The 21426-nt window shown below is 38.4% G+C and overlaps 1 protein-coding gene and 1 long non-coding RNA gene across 5 annotated transcripts in view; one reads left to right on the top strand and one right to left on the bottom strand.

The window, feature by feature from the left end:
* Positions 1–21426, bottom strand: part of LOC140668968 (TWiK family of potassium channels protein 7) — a 272402-nt gene that overhangs the window by 35351 nt on the left and 215625 nt on the right. For all 4 annotated transcript variants that reach the window (XM_072898332.1, XM_072898335.1, XM_072898333.1 and 1 more), the window contains 3 exons: positions 17890–18016; positions 15925–16921; positions 14497–14782 (listed from right to left, as the gene is read on the bottom strand). In XM_072898332.1, coding sequence (XP_072754433.1) covers positions 14497–14782; positions 15925–16278 — 640 coding nt within the window. In that variant the 5' untranslated portion in view covers positions 16279–16921; positions 17890–18016. The remainder of the gene's footprint in view (positions 1–14496; positions 14783–15924; positions 16922–17889; positions 18017–21426) is intronic.
* LOC140668972 (uncharacterized) lies at positions 8038–19603 on the top strand. Its single transcript, XR_012047281.1, has 3 exons — positions 8038–8470; positions 18247–18828; positions 18910–19603. It is a non-coding gene; the product is annotated as an uncharacterized lncRNA (long non-coding RNA).

The following is a 21426-nucleotide window of genomic DNA, read 5'->3' as shown; positions in this document are numbered from 1 at the left end:
ATGCACTCTTGTTAATTTCACGCTTTAGACATTGTCTTATTTCCCTGATGAGATACCAATTAATTTGCCTAGACACACCTCTATAGTATTTGCAGCTATCGCGACCGGAATAACGTATGTCGAAACAACCTGCGCGAGTTTTATCGAGTAATTACCCGCCAACGAAACACATGGTTATTGGCGTAGCGCGCCCACATCGAAAGCATCACGCGGCTCCTCTGTTTTCGTCGGACAACACTTAACGCTATCAATCTTTCGAATCCAACACTTTGGTAATCTTTACGGCAAGAAATATGGTGGATCGTAAAAGCAGCGAGTGGGCGCGAGTGTGTCGGAATAATAAATCGAGGTACCACACATTCCCCTACTGTTTTCCCTACACGCACCCCAGTTACAGAGCGCGTTTTCGATCACGTTTTCTCTCTTGCCGGTCTTTCTTTGACATCGATTTTGTATCGGACAGGTAATTACTGGATTGGCGAGTTATTCGCGCGAAACCATTCTCGAAAACATGCCCCGAATTATTATCGCGCAACGGGAGATCCATTCATACTTGCCGCGCCAACGGTTTCCCCGTTTTTCTCGTCATTTTTGACATCGTCGTTACTTTCGCAACGTCATTCGCACATTTTCATCTATATCTTTCTCTTTTGCTCTATCTTTCGCGCATCTCACGTCTAATTGTACCGCAAGATCATGCTACAATATCGTCATTTCTACTTGTGCGACGTACAGCTCTATAGAATTACATTCGTTGAACAAAAACAGCCATGACGCGAGGGTGGAAATGACGGCTGCAAAAGTTCAAAAAAAAAAAAAAAAGATCCAACAAGAAGCTTGTAGAAAAAGAAGCTGAGTCTACTTCCAAACGAGCACCAAGATAACTTTCAACAATGCTATGTACCTATCGCTGTATTAAGGAAGCGTTTCGCGGAACTATATCAGAGTCTGCCAGGGGCTGCGTTCGATTTTTCCTCTACCGATGGCATCGCGCCCTGACACTTCTGTCGATTGTTGCGGTTCGGAAAATGAATTGGGAGTAAACGCAGCGTGGCGAAAGCCGTGAACCGCATCTGTCCGCTCGACCGCGAGAGATCAATGAAAACGTTTAAGGTTGTCTTCTGCGCGTGTCATTTTCTACACCTGTATTTAAAAAATTGTCACGAACAAAGTCTTTATTAGCATCTTTTAGCTTTGATCAACTCCACGCGTTAATGTTTCAATAATGTCACTAGTATCAAAGAAATTTATTCAATTTGAACGAATCCCAGTCAAATTTGAATTTGCACTTTGGAATGTACGATCGAGCTTTCGTTAAATCAACGATATCGTATTTTCTTAAATCATACGATCGATGTCACAGTTTCGGTACAAATACAAAATAGATGACGCACTTGGATCCGTACTAAAAATAGACCGTAAATAATTTCGGATTGTTCGACAAGCCGAATGTTATCCGTCGCTTCGATTGCGCATACGTGCATCCGACACGCAGCAGGGGAAATAAATTTTTATCGAAAACGCGAAATTATTTCAGATACCGACATACGGCACAGGCGGTAATGCACTGCCCGTCAGGTGCGCTCTAGTACGAGCATAAACTCTCGATGGAACACCGATAAAAGGGTGGTTTTTTAATCGTCGAAACGCAGGAGGAGGGATACGAAAGCGGCTTTGTGTCGAGATCGTTAAATTTTTTTTTTTTTTGCTTTTTTAACGCTCGCCGTGCATCAACATCGTCGCGTCATTGGCAGATTGACTCATTTGGAGCATGGCTACGCGGTTTTACGCGAACACGCGCGACTGATTTTTCCGCGCGTCTCGCAATCTGACAGGAAGGGAGTGGGTATATATTTTTTCAGTAATGTCATTTGATTTTTATCGCCGTAACTTTCGACGGCTTCGTCTCCGACGTATTTTTATGGGCCGTCAGTAAATTGCAGATTGAATGGTCGATAATAATTTCTCGATCTAATGCAAAATATTTGCGCTGGGACGAACGAATCCCATCGGCTAGACAGCGCCAGGCTCGACTTTTTTTTATGATGACATAAAATGACGTATACGGGGAAAATTATCGTTTTGATCGACCAGTTATACGCGCGTGAAACTAATAGCGCGTTGTTGCCTTACATCCAACTATCGATTATAATTAGTTCGAAATGAAACAATGAATTTCGCGCGATCTCATTATCGTACTCTAAAAGAGCTATATCAATACATTATTTCGAGCAATAACTGTATTTTACATATCTACCGTTTTATCGGGTAAGTTGCAAATTTCTGTACGTGCTTACATATCGAAAATTTTATGATTATTCAAGTTGATTGCGTATACACTATAGTCTTTCAGTTTACGCTGTGAGTCTATCTATAACCAATAAAGAATTTGCGTATGTATCGTGCAAAGATTAATTACTAGAAAAAAACGTAAAAAGATAAAATTAATTAATTTATATAAACATGACGTTATTAATATTTACTATATTAATAAAAATTATTAATATTATCCTTCCCTCGTTCCTTCCCCTCTCTCTTTCTTTCCTTGACTCTTGTAACAATCACTCTTTATTATGTTCATCTTGTTCTCTCATTAATAAGTTATCCACAAAACGAATTAACATAATTTGAATTATTGTTTCAATGTCCGCGCGATGCTATTTTATGTCAAGATTAATGTCGTCACTTAGAATAATCGTCGCAACGCGTACAACCGATGTATATGTATAGGAAAGCTCGCTTATGTAAAGTTTGTAAAGTAAAATGTCAATGGTGTCGCTTTTACAGTCAGGTGATTTTCCGTAAACAGAGAGGGAGATTACTCTCTTAATGTATTCTCCCGGGTATACCACTTCTTCGTCCTCGATGGTCGTACTCGTCGTCAGAAACAAAGTTGTCGTTTGTTCGTGTAGGCAGAACCACCGTAACAACCGCCATTGCTATGTTAATGGTCTACAACCCGATGTTACGTAGCCACCGTCTCTTCGTGGCTAGATTAAGGCGCGCATATAATTTTATCACCTTATCTCTGTATCCCTTCTAGAGGGTCAACCGCGCGATAAAGCAAAATACTCGCGATGAAAATGCAAAGATACGCACGATAATCGATTTCGAGCTGTTTGCGAGAAAAGTTAATTACTTTTTGATGAGATATAAGTTGACGTAAAACGATATAAAATATGACAAATACGCAATTGACATAGAAAAGTCGGACGCAAACAGGCGTAATCAAAATATATGTGATTTGTTGTATCTTTCGATAAAAATTTTTACATATAAAGTCTCCTATTGCAAATGAGAAAACTTCTAACGAGAAAGTAATGATGTAACGAGAAATGGAGTTCTCTGTACATTTGTCAAGCTCGACAAATGTATCTGATGCACATATAGCGTATAAGTACAACTCTAGCGACAAAAAGGACAATGCAAAGCACATGCGGATGCAACGGCAACACATTTCTACAACACATTATCGGTCGGTATACTCCATTCTACCATTTTTCGTAACGATTCGAAGCTTAACTCACTTCTCGCTTCCCTGCTCCAAAGTCCTACGACAAATGAATCCGTTGGAAACTCAAACTCGCACGCAATACCGGATCGTTAACAACTTTACTCGCGGTCCTCGAGTCTCCCCCGTTCGTTGGAATTGGACGCACACAAGCGCGAGTTGCTCTAACAACCCCGAAAGATGTTCCTCGCCGATCTTCTTCGATATCCTTGAAAAGGAGAGGGAAAGAGGAAGATAGATAGGTAGTTGTCCGTAAATGAAGAAGCGCATCCGTAAATCGGTCGCGCGGAGAACGTGATGTGGATCTCGTTTTAATTCCGAGCGTCTCGTGCATATTCAGAAGTTTTGCGCCGAATGTCAGGACGTTGTTATGCTAAGACCGCGAGCGCTCCCTCGGGTTAGCTCTTAGCATATTTCGCCTATATTTCCAACGGTGCCGTAACCGTGCGAGAGCCTGGTGCCTAGGCTAACTTTCGCAGAGAGAGGGAGGCGTCCTTGCTCAGGACGTCTCTCCGCCTAGAATCCCTTCCCTTCCCTCTCCCCGTTTTCGTCTTCACCGATCCTTTTCCCGCTCTTCGCCGCCGCCTGCTATCCATTTGCATTAGCGGGTTTAATTACTCCTCGGTACGTTCTATTTTCAACTGCTTGGCGACGATGACGACGACCGAATGCCTGTCTCGTGTTTCAACTTCGGACCTGGGCAGAGTTTCGAGAAGCAATACTCGCGAGTAGTTGGGGAGAACTAACACCCGCGAGCATGGACGCTATTCCTACACTTTACGCTACAAGTACGCTTTCAAAGCGGTGCGAGGTAAGCAAATACGGCAAACCGTGTGTTCCTTAAAGTTTCCTTGCATATAATCGAGCACAGTCAAGAAGACGAGCGATTGCAACGACGGTCTTGATAAACCACGATCTTCGATTGACTGTAACGATAGTGTAACGTCGAGTGGACATACATATTTATCCGCGACGATGCTGGATAATTAATCTAGCCTCGTGCGACGGATCGTAACTTGCTGACACGATAGTTAAAGGCAACAATTATGCAATTAAAATCTTGCGATAGAGCGGATGCGCGCGCGCACGCGTGCTGCAGGCGACAGGTAGCGAAATTAACGTTGTCAAAATGTACTAACGTGTGTCATGAGAGAAAAGCCAGTTTACGTATTACCAGCTACCACATTGTGTCGTTATGCAACGTGAAAGCAAATTCAAAATAGCCGGAGACAAACATTGCGGTAGAAACTAGAAAATATTTATGCTAAGAATAACTGATAAACTATCGTGTCGAGTGAGCATGATTCATTATTTTAACACATACGAATCTTTAAATCGCACATAAGAGAGTATGAAATTAATAATTTATATCCTTCATACTTATATATAATTTTTGTTTAGAATTAAATTTTAAAATTTGATAAAATAAATGTCATATATATATATATATATATATATATATATATATATATATATATATATATATACTATATAAAATTTGAAACGAACTTGAAAACAAACTAGCTAGCAAATGATTCTTGATATTTATATTAAACGTGAATTTTTAGGTAGAACATGAAAAATCCATTTTATGCCCGCTGCTTAATGTCCGAAAATTTCGTCCGCGTTATTCGCTATCTCTTTCAAGCACCGGCTTCAGATTTATAGATGCCAGCTAGCCCATGCCTTTGTAAGCAGCGTGTGCAGCAGAAACGTATGCAGGCGCGTGCTGGGTCCGCGCTTCTGCTTTCTGTCGTTCCGCTTGGTTCCTATCTCTCCCGGTGCATTTCCTCATTACTTATGAATTTATGCGACCGCCTTGTCGTAAATGGATTTAAAAAGGATCAACACGCGAACCGTCGTAGACTGCAAGATACGTTCACACACGCGGTATACACGAAGGATTACGCGGTGAAGTTTTTATTGAGAAGATTATGCCGAAATATGGAGCGGCTAAAAGAATACATAATATGTTTGCAGCTACATATGCATGCTTGCTTTAAACGCGATTAGAATTTTTACCGGGCAAGATATACGCTTTTTGCCCGAGCATCCAATTTTATATTAAAAATATATACATTATTGTATTAATGTTTCGCTGATAAAAGATTGCTGAAAATATTATCACAAAAAAATTGTGTTTTTTTTTTAAATTAAGAAAACAAATTAAATAATTAAAAAATAATTACAAAATTAAGCTATAGATTTAAATTAAATTTATATAGAGACTTAATTATCCAATTTTAAATTTTCAGATAAATTTATTTGCCGAGGAATAAAAGAAAAGATCCCATTACGAAATGTTTTTTAATCATAATCTATTGCACGATATTCTCATGAGTTCTTCATTCATAAGCGACTGCATTATTCGATACGTTAGGAGAAAAAAAAAAAAAAAAAAAAAGACGCGTACGCGAAAAAGGAGCGTATAATCTAGAAGACAAATGTTGTCTTATGGGGCCGGTGCGATAGCTCGAAAGTCGTTCTCGCCCGTGCAACTCAGACATTAATAATAACAGCATAACTAGGTCGTTACTTTTCGAGGGGAAAAATAATTTCCAAGTGTAATTAGATATTCGCTGCGCCGGAGAGGAAGCTACACAGGGGGAAGGATGCTGCGTCTCTACGCGGGTTCTCTGTTTTCCCGTTAAAGGCGTAACGCATTAATCAGCCGCGAGTTTTCTCGGCTTCCGTTTTCTTTCTATCGCGTCGTTCTTGCGAATTCCTCGGCGCTTTTTTGTACAAATATAATGTATACGTAATATTAGACTCGGAATGGATAATTAAATAAAATTGTGTCTCCCGATCTTCTTACAAAATTGTATTGAAGAAATAAGAATAATTCACAAACATAATCGACGAAAGAACAAAAATCAATCATGAAATTCCTTGATCGTATTTCATGAAAGTTAAACAAGTATAAAGTACGTGGATTGAAACGCGCACGTATCTCTACTCAATATATTACATCATAATGTACATAACGGTCATTTATAAAATTATCTTCCGTTAAACACGTCGGAAGTGAAAGAAAATGGTGCATCGCAAAAAGTGATTCAAACATAGCACACTATTAACTTCAGAATTCCGTTTACATTATTGTAAATATATGAGAGAAAAATAGTAGATATAAAGAAAAATTAATCAATTGAAATATATGAAATTTAACTTTTACTTTTATGAATATCATTAACCGACAGCTGTCGTCTAAATGAGTTTTGATTTCAACATGGAATTATTCTTCAGTATCAATTCTACTAATCCAAACTCACGTTAATTATCTAATTTATGAATCGAGAAAATATGTAAATACGCAATCGAAATGTTATCTACGAATTCGTGGAAGAGAGAAAAGGAAAACGTTACGCGGTCCGTAACGAGATTAAAAAATATATCCCAAAGGCGTGCCCGATTCCACTCCAGCGACGATCGATCATTCGTATATATTACCATTTCCGCGGTGCGGAAGGGAGAGAAAGAGAAGAGAAAAAGAGGATATCCATCTTCCCGTGGCATTCGACGTCGACGTCTGGGGGGGATATACACTATCGTCGCCATTGCTATGTAAGAGAACTGCCGCTATTTCTCTCGGGGAGAAACGCGATGGGAAATAAAAGTGACAACATTTCCTGCGCGCTGGCTGTCTCTCTCTCTCTCTCTCTTTCTTTCATTATTTTCCTCTTCTCGCTTCACTAATAACGGGTTATCGGATTCGCGATAATGAGCTGCAGTTTTGTACGAGAGTCGATCTCCACCAGCGTTCGATATCCGCGTTTTCCTTCTCTCTCTCTCTTGCGAGGAAAGTTTCTCTCGTTAATTTTATGATATCTCGCAGCGCAGTCCATGAAATTATTGAATAAGGGCCTCTTTGATTAGAAGGATAAGAAGCTAATCGCGTTTGGTTTCTTATTCTGAGAATGCGCCGACGATTTTAATAATGAAAGAGGTGAGTCAGAAATTCAATTTAATTCAGGAATCACGCACGCGCGCTAAATATAGTTCGAGAGTTGGTCGAATCTCTCCGCGCAATGTATTCCAAACTGTGTCCCCCCGAAAACGTAGAGTAGAAAGCAGAATGCAACGTCAGTAAAATCTGCAAAGCCGATTCGCCTAAGACATAAATTTCGCTTCATTTGTATGTACTGCACGGGCAAGTCAAAGCTGGATATATATTCTACGGAGATATCGATTAATATGACCATTTGCTATCGATGATTATGCGTCTAACAGATAAAGTCTTTTCCAAAGCATCACGTAGTCTGCACTTATATATATGATGAGTTATCGAGTGTGGGAAAATAAAATAAATTAACAATTTCGGCGCCGGTAGCGTAAATTTTTCTTTAAAATAAAAATTTCATTCTTCATATCATATACTAAATGTCATGACGTATGCGACCATAATAATATTGTGACGTCGTGAAACTTTTTTGTTCATCTTGTTTTCAGTGACTTGTGTTATTCAATGTCACATTTCGTAACACAGCAGAGACAAGTTGAAAATATTTCTCTTCGTTCAAGATAACATTATTTTAGCTGTAGTCTGTTACGAAGTGCGTTACGTTAAATTGTAAACGTTATACGTATATGCGTTATATTAAATGTAAAAAGAAAGAAAAAAAACTTTGCATCAGTCATTCACACGGTTGCTAAACGAGATAAAACGTACAAGTTTGATATAAAATCAGATTCGTAGTAGAATCAGGATCAACGGTAGACAATCATTCTATTGGTTCGTTTGCGAAAGCTGGTGAAAATAGAAAATGAAAATAGCAATTTCACGGCGATAGTGGCGAAAGAGGTAAAGAAGACGATGGAGGATGTCTGAAAGAAGGCTGACGTGCCCGAAAGGGGCGAAACGAGTTGCGCGCCAAGAAGGAAGAGGAAGGAGAAGGAAATACGAGGGAAAACGAGGGAGGAGACAGGCGTGATTCGAATCTCGTGCAACGTGAAGACGTGGTAGGTGCGCCCTTTGCCACTCCGGGACTTCCTTACCGCTTTTTCGAACTCCATGCGCACGTTCCGCCTCTCCACTTCGCCTGTTCTTATCTCCGGTTCGATTAATCCTTACGCTACGCTCGAAGCTTGTAATAATAGTACCAAGTTTAAAGAGGTGCTGCTATTGGTCAAAGTTTATTCTAAACATTCTCCTATTTTCGCGTTCCATTCGTCAAAGAATTCTTCCAGAGCAGATGTTTGTAAAATTTATTACCTTCTAAATAAAGTGCAATGACATGTAACCAGAATTGTTTATAAATTCATGAACGACTTCTTATTAAATTTATAACGACAAAAAAATAACATTACATCTAAGATTGTTGTTTTATAAAAGTCTGTTCTTATAATCAGTCTATGTTTCAGTTGAACGTACCATATAATATTTTCCAACTCATTTCCTATTTCTATACTTTATTATGTAAAATTGATTGATTTGAATTTTATATGCTCGCACGAAACAATCCGATGTAAAATTAATCCGAAACTTAAGTTACGAACAGAGAGCAAGCTAACGCCAATTGGGTAACGTGGGCAACCGAAACGAGCGACAAATTGTGATTAGTCGGCGTCCCTTCGCGCCTGGCAATCCATTAGAGCGACGGGGATCTTCTGATTAAAATTCACCACCTCCTTCATTCCGCCGTCATTAAGACGGTCGCAAAATCACGTCTCTCCTCGGTCAACCTAAAGTTGCGACAACTCCGAAAGGGAAGATAAAGAGGATATTTGAGAAAAAGACAGTGGCATGTGACACTGGTAACAGCAGAGTGTCGCATCCTTGTGAAATGAAGCTTACTGTCTCGTGTCCTACAACAGATACGCGAGTACATATATTTTCGCGGCATGCGAGTGAAATACATCGGTGGATGTTGCGAAAGTAATTATTTGAGATGAGATTAATGGAATCCTCTCGGTTTAGAACATTTCAGTCTCGTAACAGTATATAAACTTTGAAAAAGTTGATATGTGTGCATGTGTTATCAGCAAAGAGAGATAAAATATTTATTTCATTTTTAAAATAAATATATAATATGTAATATTCTTTATTTCCTTTAAAATTTGATTCTGTACTAGTGGAAAAAGATTTCATAGAGATTCAAATCGCGTCATGTATAAACAAATATACACATTTTTCTATGTTTTATTTCATTGATATCTCTGTTTTTACAATAGAAATCGATTTGCTATAAATGACAGGGATCGTTTCGAATCGGACGAATAGCGATAACCCGTAGGAAGACGGCTACGGGAAAATTCGTATACGTGTGCGTATCGGGGATAACGCGGATTAGGATACGTAAGTAGATCAAGCGAGGAATATCTTTAGAGGATATAGTCCAGTTCTCGGGATGCCGTGTTACTCCTTGGTCTCCGTCCAGTTACGAAGGTGCTCGAACTATTTTCCGAATACGTAACTCTCTCTTATCCGCGGAGAGGCAAGGAGCCAAATATTCATGCGACCTCATATCGTGAAATGCAAACGGATGATTCGTCTCTTGCGATACGTAAACTGGATTATGCGCCACTGAGCCGGGATAGAATTCTAGCAAGGGAGAGTAAAGTAGAAAAGCGGAGGAAACCTACGGGCCGTCTATCGCAGACTCGAAGAATATAAAATCAAAAGGAAAGAGTTAAGATTCTAAAACATTGAATGTCTGTGCAACTTTGTTGTCTCCGCAGAGCAGTTATATCTTTCGAGAACATTTCGTTTCAAAGTGAATTTAAAATAGCGATTCCTCGTGTTTTTTTGCATGATTTTGTCATTTTTTCATGATGATGTATGTATATCGTTTTGTACGCATCCTATGAAAGAAATAGCACATTAGTAAATTTTATATAATGAGAAAAAAAAATATTATTTTTAACAAAAAATTAGAAACAAAAAGATTTTTTTTTGTTGCTCACATTGATATATATTTTTAATAATATTATATAAAAATTTCTTATGCTTATGCAGCAATATAGAGCTATTTATCGAGTTTGCTGCCATAGTGCAATAATTTTTTAAAAGTGAAATATATAATATAATTCATTAAGTAAATTGATTCTGTAATATTGATTATACTGATAGCTTGGCAAAAGCTTGTTGCAAAAAGTAAATTTTCAATACATTCGCCAAACAAACACTTGCATTTTCGTGCCAAATTCGTATTAAAAATGCGATATAACTTTGAAGCAGAAAATTAATTTACGATGCAACAAATTTGTCTACAGTAATCTCCGAAACATTGGCGCGCTACGATATTTCGTATTAACGATTAGAATAATAATTTATTCTTTTCAAGTATCATCGTAAAAAACTAACGAAGCATAAACTCTATACATCCTTGGCTTTTTGTTCCCTAACTACGTGTTTTATTTTAACTCTTGTTAAATCACTTGAATCTGTTCTCTGTCGAGAACATCCATCGTGTTTTTAATGATGTTATTTATTTCTGTCTTTAAATCCTTACTTAATTTCTTAGGCAAAGATTGGCAAAACTTTCGTGTCAAGATTTAACCGTAATTTAAACGATAAACCAGCCAAACGCGATAAGAGGGTGAGAAAAGTGCTGTCCTAAAAAAAGGACGCCTCCGTCTACGTGCCTGGAGTTGTTTACTCATCCCCATGATGTGTTTGCGCATTCTCAATAGAACATCGTTGTTTTGCCAATAAAACGTACAATCGTACACTGGTATACTCCCAAAAAAATTCTGCCGTTCACAAACAAAACTCTGTTGCAATGGACACAGTTAAAGAAAACTTTCGACTATTTTGCAACGTTAAAAATTCTGTTCTAAACTAAACTTTTTCTAAAATAAATTTTTTAATAATATACATATAACGTAATTAAAATACAAACAAATCACATGTTACAATTGTTATTTTTGTGAAACATACAAGAATGTTAATTCGTTTACTACACACATAACTATATTTTAATAATTATTATATATACTAATTATAACTTCATTCAAGTTGATTCTACTCATGGTTGAGTACACGTAAAAATGTACACGTCACGACGAAAAAGTTTTCCTTTCATTTCTCCGGTTGATATGTCCAGTTATTTTTTTGTTCGCGGAAAGTTACAAACGATAGCATCCGCTTAGTATTACGCTGGTACGAAGTTTTCCGACTACCAGAACCGTAGTTGACTCGCTGAACAATATTTTCGTGCTTGGACAAGCCGATAAAAAGTACTAGGATACTTCTCGTAATTAACTACTATGCGATGTTGAAAAAAAACCAGGATAAAAGATAAAAGAAAACCACGCGATTAACGACAGATAGTTATATATATCTTCGCACCTTTGTACGCGAAAAAGGAAAAAAAGAAAAGAGGTCAACTGTTTTTTTTAATTCAGAAAAATAACGCACACGGTACGCGAAGAAAATAGAAATTATCACTTTAGGGAGACGGGAGCGAACTTGGTCGGGACGAATTAATTAATTTTCTATGCCATTTTCCTGCCGGAAACTGTTTCGTTATCGATCCCGTTGCTGGCCAACGGGTCAACTCGTAAGAGATTGTCGCGCGTTGGTATTACATCGCACGGAGTCATGATTGTGCAACAGGAGACACCTCGATACTCGAGCAAAATCGAAAGCGAATCGTTCGATTGTAATTTCGAAAACAATATTTGTGATCTTTAGATTATCAGTGGAATAATACTCATACTCTAGCAATAACGAGTTATCTGGTCGAATGGCCGGCACCACACTATCTATCGCGAACGATAGACATGAAAAACACGTGCGCTAAAATTTATATTAAAATTCATACGACACACGCGTGTTCTCGCCGACGACGTCGCGATTACACCACCGCGTGGATGCGCATATTACGCCCGTTCCTATACACATCGCCGGTGAAAATTGCGGATGCTGTAGCACGCGGCCCTCGGGATTTTACGTGTTTCGTAACAAACGATCAATCGCCTAGCTCTCTTTCTCTCTCTTTCTCTGTCCCCCTTCTCCCGTTTCTATAAACACAAGAGCTAACGCGAGTTAGGAAATATTAATTCCCGAGTACGCAGCCACGATGCAGCATACGATTAAACCGCTTCGATAAAAAGGATATCCGCGCATGGAGTTTCCTAGTCATTCGATGTTTTCTGTAGATAAAATATGAAATTTAAAGAGAGTTTGAAATGGATTCAGCGCATTCTGCGAGTGAGGCAAAAATTATGTAAAAACTATATGCAATAATTATTTCCAAGAGATCAGTATAAAATATATTGCTCGCGTAAAATTTTTGTTATATAAGACGAGACTAAAGAAATAATCATTAGTAACATAATAATAAAATTTTGTAAAAATTACATTTAAAATAATGATTTATAGTAAAATTATAATATAAAAATATTTATTAAATACAATATTTATTTTAAATTTATTTATTCTCGCTTAGCGAAGAATACATTTCATGCAAAATAAAACGAACTATGCGGGATTAGATTAACTCGAATATTGCGAATAGTACAGTATATCAGTAATGAACGAGGTCATCTCGGATCTGCCGAGAAAGTTAAATAAGCATTAAAAAAGAAATAAGTATATCTATCGATAATTCGATAAACCGTCCAACGTTCTTTCTCTTTATTTTCTCCGTTTTTTAAACATCCAACTATTCTTATGAAATTTCAATCCGTTTCAGTAATAACTAGAGTAAACGGTCGAACGTGACGTCATTCGCTTCGAGCGCTACTAAGTCGGAAGCAATGAAATTATCGCAAGTTATCGTCATAGAACGAAGCAAAGTATTGTCTCTCCTAAGTAGTCTACAGATTCGCATTTAAATTAGCGCCGAGATTGTACACTAATGTGGGTCTTTCTCTTTGTTTTTGTTCCAAAAACTGATATCACGTTCTACATCTTTTTTATTTTCGATTTTAGTAATGATTTCTCTCTTGCAAACCGTGCTATTCGCCTCGATCATTTTTACTTCAGCGGAAAAGGTTCATTCGTTTATGGAGAATTTCTCTTATTTTATTCGCGATTTACGATGCAATCAAGTTTTTGTACGGTCACTGCAAAATTTCAGCAAAATTCTACGATCGCATTTTCTTTACGAGTAAAGAAAAAGTGATTAAAATAAACTGAGGAATTAAATTTGTGAATGACTTATCTTAAAGTATTGAATACCGATGTGCGCGAGAGATGTATAAAAAAGAATTAATTTATAAATTAATTTATAGATTATTTAAAAAGGAATTTTTTTTAAATGTTTAAATCTAATTAAGACAGAGGATTAAATTATCGGCATTCTCGGCGCCCCAGCTTTATTCCTCTAGCTAGCATAGTGAGTTAATTGATGCAGTATTTGATTCAACTAATTATTCGTCTGTGCGCCCCAATGTCTTTCCTCGTCTCTCTCTCTCTCTCTCTCTCTCTCTCTCTCTCTCTCTCTCTCTCTCTCTCTCTCTCTCTCTCTCTCTCTCTTCCTAGCTACTAATTACGGACAAATATTCTGCTGCAGCAGAGCTCCTTTCGCATAAGCTTATACCTTCGTACACATGTACAGTGCTCTCGTGGAAAGGAAATCGCACAAGGAAAGCAAACATCATCTGTACACTTTGTAGTTACGACGCGGATGCTTGCTGATACTGATTGTATGCCGTTGTTTATTATGCCATTACTGTGATTGCCATAAATATGTGGGATATATTCTCACATGACAGACAATTTATATATTTTCTATTATTGTTATTATATTGTTGGCGAGATTTTCTTATTGTAATTTTTAATTCAATATTATCGCATTTTTCACGGGATAATAAATAAAATTAGAAAATGTATGTAAATATATTAGAGAATTTAATGAAATGTGTTTCTGTCATAGCATAATCACGCAACATCGTATTTCATTTCACGGTTCTAATCTGCCAGAACATCTCATTATGTTTGCAGAAGGCACAGCGGGAGTCGCGCGCGTTAAAGCGTGGGCGAAATGTGTCTACATGTATGTGTGACGTATAATTAATTAATTGCATCTAAAACTTACCGATGGTGGTGAGCACTGTCAGAGAATAGAGGAATGCCTTTGCAAAGTTCCATTCGTACTCCGGCACACGACGTTCCGTTACGGTCTCGCTGGTAGAACTCCCGGTATAAGTACCGGCATTCTGGCTCGCCATCATGTCCTCCGTGATCCTTTTCACCAGTTGGTCCTGAAACCGCGCGATCTCCTTATCAGCCAGTCTCGTCCAGTTCTCACGGTAGAGAATGTTCAAATGCTCCGTGATTAGCCATATGTTCTCTACAGTCTGCGCCCGGGCCTCATGATTAACCTTGAACACACAGAGAGTTATTAATTAGACAATGTTTGAAATATTGTCAGCCGTTGTAGAAAGTTAGTCTATGTATTAAGATTGCAATTGACATATGTCACACGTGCGCGGTCGTTAATTATCGTATGTCAAATAATCATGAATGTAACAACACAGAGTTTCACGGTTTATGTATATCTTGTATGATAATTAAGTGAACGGAAAACTGCAATTATTTTATCTGCGATCTCATTGAATCACAACAATGTAAATAAATCTAGTCTCGCGCAGAGAGGATAAGTCAATAAAATACAATAGAAAATTGTCTTTTCATAACGATTAAAATCGTTATGACGATTAAGATGAAATTATTTACAGAGAGGACGCGAATATTCATTCGTTTGTCAATGGCCGATTACTATCGAGACAATCACTCGTTGTTATTATTATTGGTCGGAAGTAACAGGCAACATCCTTTGTGCTGATGTCTTCGAAGAATACGCTTTTCCTTTAAAGTGTAAGGATAGCGGAAAGGAAGCGCGATCGATAAAACTTCGTTGAAACGAGCGCTCGCGCCAGAACGCACCGATAATTCGATTGACTTCGGGTTCACTGAGGTCACCTCAGGTAGAAAAGCGGAATGAAACCGGAGACGTGACGATAAATCGAGAGCTAGTGCCTCCGGAACTGTTTGCTGCTCCTCGAGGGAAAGAGAAGCAAAAACAAGTTCGCGGCTTACGTCTTTCGACAGCGGCAACAACCAGCGTGACGCTCTCATAGCGTATCGACAAATCTTGTTTATTCTCTTTCTATTATTCTTACTTCGATCGCACTTGTTAGTGTACATATCCGCTACACAATTATTAAAAGTATTTTTACGTCTTTCTGAGAATTCTCGAGAGAACAGTTATCCAGATAAATATTTTCATCGCATAGCCATGTGGTTTTCATAAACTATAATTTGTGATTAGATTGTACGTCATTCCAATAATAAACGTATGTTTTCGAAGAAATTTTAAGAAACTTGAAAATATATATTTTCCTGCTATTATACATATATGTATATGAGAAAAGTGCAGCAATTTATCATGAGGAAAATAATAAATAAATATGAAGAATTTTCAATAAAACGTATATAAAAAGTAGAAATGTTCTTTTCTTACTTGTTTAAGCAAAGCACTGGTGTTCCTCCTGACATGTTGATTTCCGGCTATCGTCGTGGCGAGGGTTCTCTGTTGCAGACCAACGTCGGCCCCGCCCTCGATAGCTAGGAAGATGAAGCTGCCCAGGAGAGTATAGCCTACTAGAAGGGCGCATATCCCGAGGTTTATAATAAAACCCTTCAAGAAAGAGTGCTGGCTGGCCTTGTCCGGTACACCACCGAAGCACAGACATCTCACTTGACGAGACTGATGCGTCTTCGAGCGTTCCGACGTCGATCTCTTCAAAGACGAGGTGTTGCCGTTGTTCGCCGGCTTGAAGCCCTCGTAAGCTCTGTAATGTCTGTCCTTCTCCATCCTCTTCTCCTTTTTCTATCTACGAAGTCACCGGGACCTGCCGCCGTCAGCTTCGTCACCGGATACGTCGACGTATGCACACATTTGCCGCTTATTTCGCAGTAGAATTAACAGTTTTTAAGAGGAATATTTTTAACGACTCTTTGGCGACGATCTTGAACGCACTGCGTAACGCACGTGACATGCCAAACGTTTTACAGCCTGTTGTTAAATGTTTTCTGCTTCACGATCACACACTCTCGTCCACTATACTCGTTCACCACAATCACCCGTCGAAATATCTCAAATTATCATATTTGACGAGCGAGAGCCTAGGAAAAAATGTAATTTTGTAAGATTTTTTTCGTACGCGCGTCCTCGAATCCCGTAAACTTAATCGCCACGGATGCATGACTGAAGTTTCGCGCCAGTTATACTCTAGAGGAGGACGGATTCTGCATTTCTTCGCTCGTCAGTCAAATTTATTCGGCGTTATTCGACGGATGTCACTTTGATTTTCGTCACTGTCGATTCCTTATTACGATGCACGGTTGAAATCGCTCGACTGAATGATATCTTGGAAGGGTGTTCCGCCAGCAAAGGGACGCTCGATCATACGTGGTGTGCGCACTTCCGTCATTTTTTCGTGGCACGATCGTTCTAGCTGGAATGTGGATTGAAATTCTATAGAGAAAATCGATGCTCGAAATATGTCCTGCGATATTAGTTACCTCTCAAAATTCTTTTCTTGCCGATAGCTAACGCTATAAAAATATTTTCGTGCAAAAGAAAAAAAAGTTTACATTAAATAATATTTTTAAGACTGATTCAAACAGAATTTTATGTGTAATAATGTCTTTTTTTTTTAATTTATGGCATAACATTTTTTAAAATTTTTTAATGGAAAAGTAAACCCTTTTCACTGCCAAGTATGACAAGAATAATAATTCATTGTTCATGACATTTATTCGTATGCGCGACATCAACTTACGCAGTATTAACGGCTCGAGTTATGTGACTTAATTTAAGTTCGTAAACGAATCGCGATACGAGCGTTACTTCGTGTACCGACTATAATACATTACCGCGCGACGCGTAGAAAACGGATGAAAAATAACGCTTTCGAAAGAGACCGAGGCTGCTAATCTTTTCTCTCTCTCTCTCCTTCGCATTCTCTATATTTCTCACTTTCATCGGGAAAACAGAAACTTAAAGAACAACGCGAAAAGAATTTTCGAAAGAGTCTCTCCATGAGTCACTTAAACTTTCTCCCTACCATCTGTACGCGAAGCCACCCAGTTTTCCGCTTTCCCATCTTTTCTTCGGCTCCAGGCGTAAAAAAAAAAAAAAAAAAAAAAAAACGAATGGCAATGGAAGTACGGTAGGCGATAGAAACTTCAAAGCCTCATTCCAACAAACTGGATTTCCGTAATAAGTAAGCCCGACGTACGTCCGTGGTAGCGCTGAATGTTTCAGCACTCTTTCCTTATTTCATCCCCTCGTCCTCGACAAATTTTCTGCGTCGTTTCAATGCACCGTCGCATTCGTTCGAGCGGTCGCGACGATCTTTATAAAAACTCGAGAGAGACTCCCCGTACGTTGAAAAGTCGATTAGCACGAGTAAAGTCGAACCAATAATTTACTTGCGTCTCTCCGCATGTGCGACGAGCTGAGCGCCTGTGTTTGCTGCATGTAAATAAATCGCGCGTTGTCTTCCGGGTCTCTGTTGAACGTCGTCACTTTCGTGCTTCATTGGGTTCTGAAAGGAGAAAAAGAGATTCGATTACTTACACTAGTTTCCTCGAAACAACGTTAAGAGATTAAGAGAGACTTGGTCATTAACCCCGTCCTTCTCAATAGCGATTCTCGATAACTATTTATCACTTGTCGCAGAAACAATTCAACGAAGTTATCCACGATACAGAAGACACTCATGCCTTCGCGATATCGTGGAAGAATTCAATGCACTCAGACGAATTTTATTTCCAGCCCGGAATTTGTGAGAATCCGAGCATTGGCGTTGCTCGTCCGTGACTGCTTCGACGTCCTAAGAAAGACGGTTGAATTCCAGAAGGACTTTCGACGTAGAATTATTTGAGGGCCCTGGGGGAAATCGCAGGAAACTTCCGTGCTACGTGTTTTCCTGTGTACTTGCACTCGGTCACCTGAAGCTTTCCATCGGGGACAATAATCGACGGTCATGGTAGACTCTACCATTATGGGAAGTACAGAAAAAGAAAAAGAGAGATACGAGCCGAGACGAGCGATAGACGGATGCGAGGGATAGAAGTCTGCGGATTGAGAGAACGACGATGGATTCTGCGCGAAAAATATTGCTTTCTTCGTACGTTCGACATCCATAAATGCATAGCAAGATCAACCGATTCGCGTCACTATCTTCTTTATTCTTTGGCGTGATTTAATACTCGGGTTGAGGGAGATACGAACGGATTTGAAACTTTCATGAAAAATTATTTGCATAATATATTTGCGATTTATCGATGGATCTGCGATGTCGATGAAATATTTGAAATATTAAGATGCGTAAAGTAACAGCTTGGGTGTTATACAGTAAGTATATTCGTAAGTATAGTTACGTTGCTACAGTGCTTTCTCCATAATTAGACAGAATCTTCTAATTATATATTCTAGAATTAATTTCACCGTTAAGAACTGAAACAATGGTGTCAATGGTGTCATAGCGAGCTCAGTAATAGCGAGAGCAAGTTGAATCCGTTGCTTGCTTGCATAATAGCGAAACATCTCCCAGAATTCACCCTCTACCGGTCATTCACATTCATAGCCGTCTAAATATGCGCAACGTATACGGACTTGCATAGCCAAACTATTTCCCGACAATCGCATTCGCGGGAACACGCTTGAGGTAAGCACGTCGGATACTAACTCGACGCTAATTTATCGTTTGGTGTAATCGATTGTTGCGCTTGATCGACTCTCCCGCTCGTTGGCAAAGGAACGATTTCGCCAAATTACCAAGCTGATCGTAAATCTGGTTTGATTTCTCCTCCTTTCATCTCGACTCGCAGTCTCCTCCTCCTCTTTTTTATCACTTTCATGGAATTACCTTTTCAACATGGCTAACATTCTCGCAAAACAATTAATATTCCATCGTAATATTATCTACTTTAAATCACGCATTCTTAACAATCTGTATATCTTCTTTAAGCTCTTATAAAGAACGTCCGAGAGACCGTTGTAAGATCGCTAGCGTGTAACGAACGGCCTCTGCTTCTGAGCTAAGGATGATAAAAGCATGCCTTGAAAGAAAATTAACCTCGATTTTTTTATATAGTTAATACCGCGATCGAATGTTTAAAAATAGAATGTCTTATAACATGTATATATATATATATATATATATATATATAGTAAAGTATAATATATACAATTTAAACTGTCTGCGTTTTAGTATCGTAAAATCTAGTAATAAATAATACAATGAGCGAAACTAAATGCAATGGAAATATATTCAATGTATGCGTTTCGCTGTATTCATTGCATTCCGCGCTTCGATTTTGCTCCATACAGCATTATTTCGTCATCGGAATTTTGTCAAATTTAAAATTGCATGTTTCATGTTAAAACGATATTGTATAAATATTACATCGCATCGGATTCGCGTAGGTATGTATTAATTTGGCTCATACATTAGTATTTATAACTAATTCGCAGCGAAAAATCGACGGGCATGAAAGTTGATTACATCACTGACGACGATCAGGTGGAGAGCTTTATGGATGTTCTCGTGGTGTGAACAGCGTGGATGGACAGAAGAGAGAGAGAGAGAGAGAGAGAGAGAGAGAGAGAGAGAGAGAGAGAGAGAGAGAGAGAAGAAGGGAACACGACAGAGCGGAAAGTATGCAAAGAACGAACGAAATGCGAAGGGGAGAGGGATAAAGGGGAAAGCGAAATGCAATTTTTCCGTTTGGCGCTTTTTCCAACGACAGGGGAACCACCTGTGCTCGTCTCAGCGACTTTTAAATTCGTACTATTGTCGGTTCTATTTGCTGAAAAATGTTTATTCAATTTCGTTTACCATCACTGCAAGATATTTACCCGGTCGCTTTTGCTCGAACAGTTCTCGCACCACCGCGGACGATGGGAATTGGATGACGCGAGGATACGACGAGGGCAGGAGGTGTGAAAAGCTGGGTGAGCAGGTAGACGATATGTACACGAAACCGCATTTTTACACTTTTAGATTAAAGTTGCGTCATGTGGATATTAGAAGATTTAGTTTGTGAAAAAAACATTTACATATATATATATATATATATATATATATATATATATATATATATATATATTTTTCGGGTCGGCGAGATTAACCGTATTACTTAAATATTTTTCAAGTAACATTCAAAGTTTATTACACGATAAAAATTTATATAGACAGATTGCTAGAATTATGTATTAAAATGTACAGAAATCACGTAAAACATTTGAGAGCTTTCCCCGAGCGACATACGACTGCGTTTGACGCGGATATAAATCTATAGAATAAATCGGCGATCTTAATCATTGCGACGAAAATAGAGTCGTACATGTGGACTGAATTACGATGAGTCGAGAATGAAGTTACGAGTATTCTCTCTCTCTCTCTCTCTCTCTCTCTCTCTCTCTCTCTCTCTCTCTCTGTCGATTCCACGTTCGACTTTGTGTGTCCGGTTTTGTGTGTATCAGCGAACAAAATCGCTGTCGGCGATAGAAATTTATGGCAGAATCGAAACCCTCGAAAATTTCATTAAGCCGTTCGTACAGCGATATTGAGAATCGACGGTCGAAAACCGATCGAAAATGGAAGTTACTATCGCGATACAATGCGTTTGACGAACTGCTTAGATTATTCACAGATAGTTTGTGGCTTATATCTCTGTTAACCTAGCACTCGTACTATGAGAAATCAAACTCGGATGTGTGATAAATGTCAATTATTGATCTAATTTTGAATTTATTGCTTTTAGCAAAACAAAGAAATTGATATAAAAACGACTTATATCGCACTAACAAACACTTCTATTTTTGAGAAATATTTATAACAAATCATAAAGAAAAATACAAATCTATCAGAATTATTGCTCATTAATTAACTACTTAAAGATAAAATATAAATAGATTAAAAATATTAAACTTGTATAGTTGAATCAA

Source organism: Anoplolepis gracilipes, chromosome 8 (genome assembly GCF_047496725.1).
Source record: "Anoplolepis gracilipes chromosome 8, ASM4749672v1, whole genome shotgun sequence".
NCBI classification, from domain to species: Eukaryota; Metazoa; Arthropoda; class Insecta; order Hymenoptera; family Formicidae; genus Anoplolepis; species Anoplolepis gracilipes.
Note: the sequence above shows the minus strand (reverse complement) of the source record. Positions and strands in the feature narration are given on the sequence as shown.